This window comes from Prosopis cineraria, unplaced genomic scaffold (assembly GCF_029017545.1).
Source record: "Prosopis cineraria cultivar Desert tree isolate PC_DT_omini unplaced genomic scaffold, ASM2901754v1 PC7, whole genome shotgun sequence".
Taxonomy (NCBI): Eukaryota; Viridiplantae; Streptophyta; class Magnoliopsida; order Fabales; family Fabaceae; genus Prosopis; species Prosopis cineraria.
Window position 1 is genome coordinate 38,142,291 of NW_026555338.1, and position 10,316 is coordinate 38,152,606.

At 36.0% G+C, this 10,316-nt stretch overlaps 1 protein-coding gene and 1 non-coding gene across 10 annotated transcripts; one reads left to right on the forward strand and one right to left on the reverse strand.

Moving 5' to 3' along the window:
- The first annotated feature begins 2,842 nt into the window (after window positions 1-2,842).
- LOC129315674 (probable NOT transcription complex subunit VIP2) lies at window positions 2,843-10,316 on the forward strand. 9 transcript variants are annotated; one of them, XM_054959570.1, is made up of 15 exons: window positions 2,845-3,086; window positions 4,014-4,153; window positions 4,982-5,090; window positions 5,164-5,342; window positions 5,470-5,518; window positions 5,633-5,851; window positions 6,740-6,949; window positions 7,026-7,127; window positions 7,618-7,706; window positions 7,818-7,997; window positions 8,204-8,629; window positions 8,721-8,773; window positions 8,859-8,900; window positions 9,851-9,995; window positions 10,093-10,316. In XM_054959570.1, exons 2-15 carry the CDS (start codon window positions 4,136-4,138, stop codon window positions 10,150-10,152), a joined length of 1,881 nt encoding a protein of 626 aa, XP_054815545.1. In that variant the 5' UTR covers window positions 2,845-3,086; window positions 4,014-4,135; the 3' UTR covers window positions 10,153-10,316. The 9 variants fall into 9 exon arrangements, with proteins under 9 accessions (XP_054815544.1, XP_054815539.1, XP_054815538.1 ...); XM_054959569.1 differs by having other exon boundaries at window positions 2,843-3,086; window positions 5,470-5,851; window positions 6,767-6,949; XM_054959564.1 differs by having other exon boundaries at window positions 2,844-3,086; window positions 3,952-4,153; window positions 5,470-5,851.
- On the reverse strand, window positions 5,010-5,090 carry LOC129316930 (small nucleolar RNA snoR35). The gene has a single exon (XR_008594856.1). It is a non-coding gene; the product is annotated as a small nucleolar RNA snoR35 (small nucleolar RNA).

The following is a 10,316-nucleotide window of genomic DNA, read 5'->3' on the forward strand; positions in this document are numbered from 1 at the left end:
TCGCGAGGTGAGCTGGGACCCCAGTGATTTAATTGACCCAACAGTGCCTACCTTCCTACATTTAGAGACGGCGCACACACACACACACACACATATATAGATATGTATATTGACGATACAAGTTAATTAAAACAAATGATAGGCGATGATTATGTGGGATTATAATATATTTTGTGAGAATTTTGTATGATTAATTTTTATCATGCATGGAGCAATTCATGCTAAAAAAAAGTCCATGTCTTGTACCATTCTGTCACCGCGGCTTTTGTTTGAAAGGCTCTCATAAAATGTTCTGTATTTAGCTTTCGACGTCCGTCCGATTCTCCCTCTCTCGATCGACACGCTAATTGGGTCTCTCTTCTTAATTAGCTCTCCACCGATGTTCTCCTGTTGCCATTGTTTATCATTGCTGTATATCCATAAAACCAGATTTTGCAGGCTGCCATGCACTAATCAAAATTCATGGATGATGAGATGTTCTCCGACTACTTACGTACACGACAGCCAACGGTGAGAAGAGCCTTATAATTTTACACGTTTCTTTATCACGGGCTTCGCGTATGTTTGGATAACGTTTTTAACCGATTATTTAAAAAAATTAATTAAAAATTAAAATTATCCAAACATTCATAAAATGGGTTAATCGATTTTTGAGCCAAAAATTAATTTTCTTGGGAAGTTGAGAAACCGAGCATTAGTAGAAAAGCTAATCAAAAATGTTGAAGAAAATTATAAAGAAAGGCTCAAGAAAAAATTACAAGGCAAGTACATAATTTTAAAAAAATAAAACTAAACTCTCTTCTTTTCTCTTTTTTTAATAAAATTCAAATTTTGCGTTCTCAAAAAATTAATGTTCGATATTTAAAAATTAAATTATATAGTAATTTATATAACTAAAATTGATTCTGATTAAATAATTCAAACAGCTTTAATTCTGTTAAAATTAATTTTAGAAAAATAGTATCCAAACAGATTGTGTTATAATATAATCAATTATGATTAAAAGCTATTATTTAATCAATTTTTTTCATAATCTATTATACCCAACTGAAATCTAAATGGACACTACAAGGGCAATTTTGACTTCTTTTGAATGATCAAATCTTGGCCAATAAATAATAATAATTGATGATCAAAAAAATAAAAAGCCAAAGGAAAATGAATCCCAACATTATCTTGTCATGGATTCAATTATACATGATTGCTTGAGATTATGATGCATGGATGCATCTCACCCCTCCTCATTTTATTCTAAAGTTTAAGTCTTATTTGATTCAAGGAGAAGGAGGGGCGATGGAGGAGGTGGTTTTGGAGGGGAAGAAGAGGGAAAATTTTTTAAAATTTTCTCTCCCCTCCCCTCAACTAAAGAAGGCTTAGATTTTCTCTAATGACAATATTGTAAAAATGCACAACATTTAATATCTTTCATTTGTTTTATAAATAAAGTTCATCAAGAAGCAAAACATTGTTTCTTGCATTTACAGACAAACTATGACTCTAAGGAATAAAAAAATAAAGACACTTCTATCAAAAAAAATAAAAAAAGACAGAGTACAGTGAATTACTCATGACCTACGTATCAAGAAAGAATACATGTGTGTGTGTGTGTATTTCCATTCAAAATTATATTGTCCACCTGCAAGGACCAGATAACTTGAATGTCAACGAGCATGCCTGGTTTTGAAAATCTACTTTCTCGGTAAGATTGCATGAAGAAGCAACATTACGATCCGAGAGGAAGCATGTAGAGGAAAGCATTGTCAAAATGTACACAACACAAGGCTTGCTCATGATAGCAAGAGTCGGCACTTCTCAAAATATGTAGGAAAAAATATAACTTCCAAAATCAAATAAAAAACAAAGCTTAAGTCCAGGGATGCTTGCGCATAGATTGGACCTTGCCATGTTGATGAGACTTGAGAGTAACTAAACCCTCCATAGTTGTGTCTGCTGTAATATTTTGCACTGCAACCGAACAATCATCTCCCAATATTCTTACCTCATGATGCTTTTTGTGACATCTCACCAAGTTGATCAGCTGCTTCATATTCATGTTATTCATGCCGTTTAAATTATTTTTCACATGTATCCGCCATCCAAGTTTCACATATTGATTGGCTAAGTTCATCTCCAAGGCCGCAAAGCTCTCCATTACAATATCCTCCTTTGGCAAAACCTCCCGCCTACATTGGCAATCCCAGTTCATTCAAATTTATGCAAGAAGCATTTCACTCTTATTTTAATTAATATTACATGCAGTGTTTGTTATAATACAAAGAGTAGATTCTGCCACGATGATAAAAATTATCTTTCCCAAAATACTAAGAAGAGCAAAAGATAGGCCTCTACACAAAAGATGAGATTTGATGATTAAATGTAACTTTAAACGTTGGTTTTTCTCACTACCAAATATTTGACTATTTTGGTCTTCATGCCCAGTTTATTAGTTTAACTGAATGCAGACGCTTAAATGTTACAATAAATAGAAAATCTAAAGTTTTTTTTTAAATAAATTATTTATAAATTATAAGTTAAACGATTCTTATCATAAAATTATTTTCAAGGCTCAAAATTATTTTTAAGGCTTGTATCATTTTTAAATATCACTTCAATTCAATGTTTTTACACTTTTCAATGCATTTAAATTTAAGAATTTTAAAATAAATTGGCTCTGCGAAAAAATTTACATTAGTTTTGTATTATTACACTTTTTTAGAGTTTTTAATTCAGACTTATATTCTTTCCAATGTACTGTATAAAAAATAAAAGATCAAGCATAAAATTTATAAGTATCGATTTAATTTTTATTCAACTATCTAATTATCTAATTCTCGTCTTCCTCAGCCAAAAAAAAAAAAAAAAAAAATCTCGTCGTCCCAAAAAGTTTTCGGAAGATTAACCCGATCGACCAGATCTTCATCCAGGTCCATCTCACTCCGATTTAGGGCACACGAACTCGCTCTTTGACTCAGGCTCTTAGTTCTTCCTACATCGCTAATCTGTTCTTCAATTACCCCTTCATTCCTTTGTCCTTCTCCTATCTAATCCAGACCGAGTTGATTCTGCCCCTTCCCAAGTTCGATCTAGTATGCTTCCGACTTCATTATTTTCTCCTTTTAGATCCTCGTTGTTGATTACTAGTTAATTGTTAGGGTTTCTCGGAGGGACTCCTATCAGAGACTCTGTTTTCTATAGGTGTAATTTCAGGACGGAAAGGAAGAATTTGTTCATTTAATATGTGTGCTGTTAAGATATTCTGATGAACAAGCATGCAAATTTTGGTGTCATGGATATTTGGTGTTTATTATTTGCTGAAGTGAAACTTCTCTATACCAATGGTATTGTGTCTTGTTTTTTATCCTTCAAAATTCTGAAAGAAATGTCCAGTTGGATGATCATATCTTTGCAGATATTAAGTAATAAGGGACAGTAAAGAAACAGTTTAGTTTCAGATCAGAAATATATCCTTTCGGATATTGAATATATAGCGACAATCTGTTTCAACTGGACGTTATGCTTTCGAAATGGGCTCCTCTTTCTAATTATCTTGTCAGGGTTGTGAACAAAGGAGCTACAATTTCTAGTTAGATTACAGTATTGTTTGAATTTTGCGTGTCCATCATCCAGCTTCGAGGTGTTAATGATACACTCGATTTTGACACCAAGAAGTGTTCAGAGTACAAGATTATATGATTAATGCTGAAAGCACACAAACGTTTACCTCTGTCACCTGTGCATTTTTTTCTCACTCATTTTATACGGGCAAATGGTTTGTCTTTATTGAGTCACATGCTTTGGTTTCAAAGGAATGAATGAGATAACCTAGATAGATCTCAGTTTTCTAGTGTGGTCAACGGCATGAGATTCTTTTGAGAGGAATTATTCTATTTAAACTTCACTCTATGTCCATATTTCTGCTGCTTCCTACCTTTTTGGTCTGGTTTATTTTAGAGGGATGCTTAGCTTACAAGTGGATCATATGGTGTCTGGTTTTGTCTCTTACAATTTGTCAGACTCTTGAGTAGTTGCGAGGAAAGGATCTTCTGCTTGGTCTCCCGTCAGTTGATATTGACTATAAGAAGAGTTGTTTTCAGCAAAGGGATGACTTCTTGCATGACCTCTTGAAATTTATGCAATGTCAGGCCTACTAAATGTATTCCCTTATGTCCTACTAAAAATTTTCAGTCTTGTGCTTTTTCTTATTTTAATTTCCTCTTCAAGAGACTATTTGCACACTGCATCAGATGGCCGATATTGGAATACCATTTAGTCCTCAATAATAAGTGTTAGAGTTCATTATATTATATTATTATTGTATTTTATTTGTTTCCTGGACTTTCTGATTGTAGATCTGTTTGGTATATAAATAATGTGCCTTTTTGTTTGATTATTGGGCTTCACATCTGAGGGTACACTTGTTGGATATTTCAAAAGCGTTATGATAACATATTTGGGATGCCTGTTTGATGTGTTGGGAACTATCTAATAAGAAAGTAGCACCAATGCAAATAGTGGTTATCCAGCTCGAGTTGAATCGGAGTGTTTACAGGTGAAGAGAGGAAGCAACAATTGCCTAAGCTTGATACTTTACTTTTTTTTTTTTATGCGCGGGAACAAAATTCATGTTCATTTTAAAGATGTTTTCATTCTGAGTTCATAGATTCTTTACTCTGTCAGTGAAGCACTTCTTTGGTATCTTTTAAAATAAATAATAAATATCTTTGATTGTCATTCTACGGATGCCTGTTTTTGCTGTTTCCTGAAATTATTTGTTAAAATGTAAATTTTACTCTGTTGGTGAAGATCTCTTACACATGCATGTTTTGTGCATTACATGGAATGGGTGTAAATCTTTGCAACTTTATGTATCAGTTTTAAATCTCATAAGATTTTGCTTTTCTCCTCTACTGGTTGTCAATCTTTCTTGATAGTCTTGAGTCTCAACCATCAATGTAAATTGTAACAAAGTTCTGTTTTTCAGTCTTCCTTGAACGGATCTGCTTCAAATCTTCCTGATGGTGCTGGAAGGTCTTTTGCTACATCATTCTCTGGTCAGTCTGGTGCAGTGTCCCCTGTATTTCATCACACCGGTGAGCATATTTTGCTGGATTTATTGAGTCCCCACCCCCATTTAGTTGTATAATTGCTAGCTTATTTCTGCAGGGCCTATTCAAGGGTTGCATAATATTCATGGGAGCTTTAATGTTCCCAACATGCCAGGCACACTTGCATCAAGAAACTCGACAATAAATAGTGTTCCATCTGGCGGGGTTCAACAACCTGCAGGAAACCTTTCTAGCGGAAGATTTGGGTCCAGTAATGTTCCTGTAGCCCTATCTCAGGTATTTTTGCTCATGTATGTATGCTGTAACAAGACTACTCTTTTAAACTTTGTGTTCTCTCTTTCATTTATCTCCCCTTTCACATCACGTGTTATTTTTTCACAGTTCTTCTCTATCATATTTGCAGCTATCTCACGGAAGCTCCCATGGACATTCAGGAGTCACCAATAGAGGAGGTATAAGTGTTGTAGGAAATCCTGGATTTAGTAGTAGCACAAATGGAGTTGGAGGTTCTATTCCTGGGATCCTTTCAACATCTGCTCCAATTGGTAACCGAAATGCTGTTCCAGGATTGGGAGTATCCCCAATTTTGGGAAATGCAGGTGCTCGAACTGCAAGTTCAATGGGAAACATGGTTGGTGGGGGGAACATTGGTAGGAGCATAAGCTCTGCTGGAGGGCTGTCTGTACCTGGACTTGCTTCTCGACTAAATTTAAGTGTGAACAGTGGCTCTGGTGGTTTAAACGTGCAAGGACAAAACAGATTGATGAGTGGTGTCCTTCCTCAAGGTATTCATTTTGTTTTTCACTAATACATTGGAGTGGCTTGAATGTATATTTTCTTTCCAAGATGATCCTTATTGTCTGAGGTCATCTTCATATTTTCTGTCAGATCCTTTGAATTTCAAATGATACTAAAAATTAGCAGCAATTCTGCCGGAGTGTGAGTCCAAGCAAGATTAGTTACTGGTTACAATTCTGAAAAATATGAAGGAAAATACACTGGCACATCAGCACACTGGTTCCTTGCAATTCAAGAGTGCTAGTTGCATCACACAAACACTCACTATTTCCTTAACCCCTCACTCGAACGACTGGCTCACATATTTTTGGCCGATAGCCTTCTATATCTTGCACACACGTCATGCAAGTTATGTGATTAAGCTTTGGCCCAGTAGATAGGGGTCCCATCACCTATTAATGGGCATTGATTGAAGATTGAACGTTTAGTTCTTGTACCTACACTGTTGGGGATTGCAAGTTGTTGGAGTATTTGTGTACTAGACCTACCAAAACTTGTACTTGACTTGACATGGTTCTTGGGTCATGCCACTCATAATACTTTTTTTCTCCTTTTTGCCTCTCTTTTTAAAATATATATTTGTCATTATGATTTGTATTGTGAATTTGCTTAATGTGCACCATATTTTACGTGTCTGTTCAACTCTTCGTGCTGTAACATCTAAGTGCCTTATTGCTGCACTATCAATAACTATATCTCCTTCCACGGTTTAACGTCCATTGATATATTGATTGTTACATCTATGTTCTTCCATCTTTTTCTTATCAAAGATGCACTAGAAAAACCTTTTTGTTTGAGACTTAAATATTTTAGTTATCATGAACTCAGTAATATTAGGCAAGACAAGCTTGTGTTTACAAGAATTCTTTATTCAGGATCACCACAGGTAATTTCTATGTTAGGAAATTCTTATCCCAGTGGTGGAGGTCCACTTTCTCAGAGCCATGTTCAAGCAGTAAATAACTTGAACTCCTTAGGGATGTTGAATGATGTTAATTCCAATGACGGGTCCCCTTTTGACATCAATGACTTCCCTCAATTGACTAGCCGTCCGAGTTCTGCTGGAGGGCCTCAAGGACAATTGGGTATGTTTATGAGAATGTTCTTTCACTCACTATGTCCAAATTCTGTAATAAAAATGATGTAAAGCAAAAATTTCAGGTTCCTTACGGAAGCAGGGTCTTGGTGTAAGTCCTATTGTCCAACAAAACCAAGAATTCAGCATTCAAAATGAAGATTTTCCAGCTTTGCCTGGATTCAAAGGTGTTGTACTTTATTTGGCTCAGATATATGATCAAGTTTTTTTTATGTTTGGGCTGCTTTATTCTAGTGTAAAGATACATTTTTCTTGTTTTGAAGGTTAGTGTGTTTTGGGTCCGTGGTTGTAGATATTGAGCATATATTAAGATGATATTCTCTTTCAGATGGGATTTTGGGAGTGCATTTCTAGTGAACTTCTTTGCTTGGATTCAGTGCCTTTTTGGCTTTTGCTTAATTTAATGCCATATGCATCAATGTTCTATCCCCATACCCTTGCTTTGATTGGTCATTGGTTATGATAGGTGAGATGGCTACAGGTTTCTGTATCATCCATTCTTATGCTTGGTATGTGCTCAGCAATGATGCTTTATCGACTCTTAAAATTGCAGAGTCACTCTATTTCTTAGGCTTGCTCTAGAAATTCTGCTTGTGCTGTGTAGAGAAATCATTTAGTTGCTACAGAATTTGCTTTTGATCATATTGGGCTTTTCAGGTGGTAATGCGGATTATGCTATGGATATGCACCAGAAAGAACAACTTCATGACAATTCTGTGTCAATGATGCAATCTCAGCATTTCTCTGTGAGTCACATACTCTTGTTATTGGGGAGGAAAAAAAAAAAAAACCATTGCACACACAGGTGTTCATGGACAGAATTTTGTAATCATTGTTCTGTGCCTTTCAATATGCAGATGGGGAGGTCTGCTGGTTTCAGCTTGGGGGGATCATATTCTTCACATCGTCCGCAGCAGCAGCAAGCTCCTTCAGTCAGTAGCGGAGGTGCCTCCTTCTCATCTGTAAACAATCAGGACCTTCTCCATCTACATGGATCAGAAATATTTCCACCAGCGCATTCAGCCTATCATTCACAGGTTTGCAAATTTTAATGCTGGTTGCTTTTCTTACTTGAGTAACTGAGACCACTTTTTTAAGCTAGGCCATTTTCTCTTATTCTTGACTATAGCTGGTCTTGCTGTACTAGGTGACCATTCAAGCTGAATTTTTGGGTTTCTTTCTGTGTTCATATGAATCTGTCAAAGCAAGTTGTTGAAATAATCACTTTTGAATTTGGGTTTAGACTAGCGGACCTCCTGGCATTGGCTTAAGGCCCTTAAATTCTCCAAATTCAGTTTCTGGTATGGGATCATATGACCAGCTTATCCAGCAGTATCAACAGCACCAGAACCAGCCTCAGTTCCGCCTTCCACAAATGACAGCAGTGAATCAGTCCTTTAGGGATCAGGGGATGAAATCCATGCAGGCTTCACAATCTACTCGAGATCCATTTGGCTTGCTAGGCTTGTTAAGTGTCATAAGGATGAGTGATCCTGACCTAACTTCTCTTGCATTAGGAATTGATCTTACAACACTTGGTTTAAATTTGAATTCATCAGAAAATCTTCACAAGACTTTTGGGTCTCCATGGTCTGATGAACCAGCTAAGGGCGATCCAGAGTTCACTGTGCCACAATGTTACTATGCTAAACAGCCACCTGCCCTGCATGTGAGATGCTCTTCATTACATTTTAAAATTTTCATTGTGGTTATATCTTTTCCTGTTTTATGCTAAAACTTTTTTTTTTTTGGTGGTGCAGCAAAGTTATTTTTCTAAGTTTACAGTGGAAACATTGTTCTACATATTTTACAGGTGTTTTTAATGGCATTATTATTTGTTCACTTCTGCACTGATTTGCTTTCCACTATAATAAGCATTATTATTATTTTCTTTGTAGCATGCCCAAAGATGAGGCTCAACTATATGCCGCAAATGAGCTGTAAGCACATTCCTTCCTTTTGACCATTTAATCTTTATACAGAGCCAGAGTTAAACTCTTACATCATTTTTGGACCATTGATTTTATTTCTGTCTAATAACTAAGAGCCACCTAATTATGTAATGGATTGCAACTAGGAAAAAGTGTCTCAATCAATCAATGCCAACCAGAGTCTCTCTCTCTCGATTGACTTATTATTCTCTATCCCCATTCTCTTGCATAATAATTCTCCACATGATCTTTGGCCTTCCTGACTCTTTTTACATTCTTTTTTTGCTTCTGTTCATTTTAGCATAAATTTCATGAGCTCATGCTCATTTTGTGGGTGCCAATGACTACTGATGTGCCAGACTAGTTGTATCATACCAAAATGTCTTGTCTTTAATCTATTGTCTATTGCTCACGTTCCTGTGAGTTATAAGGCTGATAAACCTGTGCTGATAAACCTGTATATCCTTTTTGTTTGGATGAAAGAGAAAGTCTTGTTTCACCCATAGTGAGATAGAAAGAGAGTCTGGTCTAATGGACATGAGATGTGACTCCTGTGCACCAGAGTAGTTCCTGTGACATGAAATAATGGTTTACCTTTTGAATTGTGTCCAAGACTTATGAGCTTACTTCTCTCATAAGTCAATGCTTTTAAATTTTGCTTCTGAACCCTATGGCATTCTCATGACAAGTGGAGATTGTGTTTCCGCCAAGAGAATGAGTGATCCAATTTTTTTTTTTTTTCTCACCCGAGATGAAAAGGACACTGGTGAGCATAAGAGGGGTTTGCTGCTTCCTAGGCAGACTCCATTGTAAGATTTCATGTGCTTTAGCCAGTATAGATAGAAATATATTCATTTGAGTGCAAGAGCTATAGATGAGTCATCCCTCGTATATGGGACTTATGAATTGATTTCTTTTCTTTGCAATAATTACTAACAAGGTAGGTTTCTTGCTATCAGTTACAACAGAGGCTGGTTTTATCACAAAGAGCATCGTTTGTGGTTTGTAAGAGTTCCTAATATGGAGCCGCTAGTGAAAACAAACACGTATGAGAGAGGATCGTATCACTGTTTTGATCCAAACACATTTGAAACACTCCGCAAGGTTAGATTTTGTAGATATATGCTTTTTATTATTTCCCTTCTCCCCGTAATTATATTTCCTTTATAATTTTTGACCTTAATGGACAACCTACTCGCAGGATACTTTTGTTCTTTATTATGAAATGTTGGAGAAGAGACCGCTGCTGCCGCAACATTGATGAGGAAAGAAACTTTAAATGTAAATTCAGTTTAAGGGTTTATTTGATTCATTAGGACGCAAGTCTTGTTGCAGCATTTAGTGTTCTGTCAATGTGGCATTTTACTGTGAATCAATCGTGTTTTATTTAATGGTGAGTTAGTATCTTATTCCCGTTTCCTTTTA

Coding starts and splice junctions, on each gene's coding strand:
- LOC129315674 (XM_054959564.1), top strand. Junction 5,091..5,163: donor CCCTGTATTTCATCACACCG/GTGAGCATATTT, acceptor TTATTTCTGCAG/GGCCTATTCAAGGGTTGCAT. Junction 8,901..9,850: donor CTATATGCCGCAAATGAGCT/GTAAGCACATTC, acceptor TCTTGCTATCAG/TTACAACAGAGGCTGGTTTT.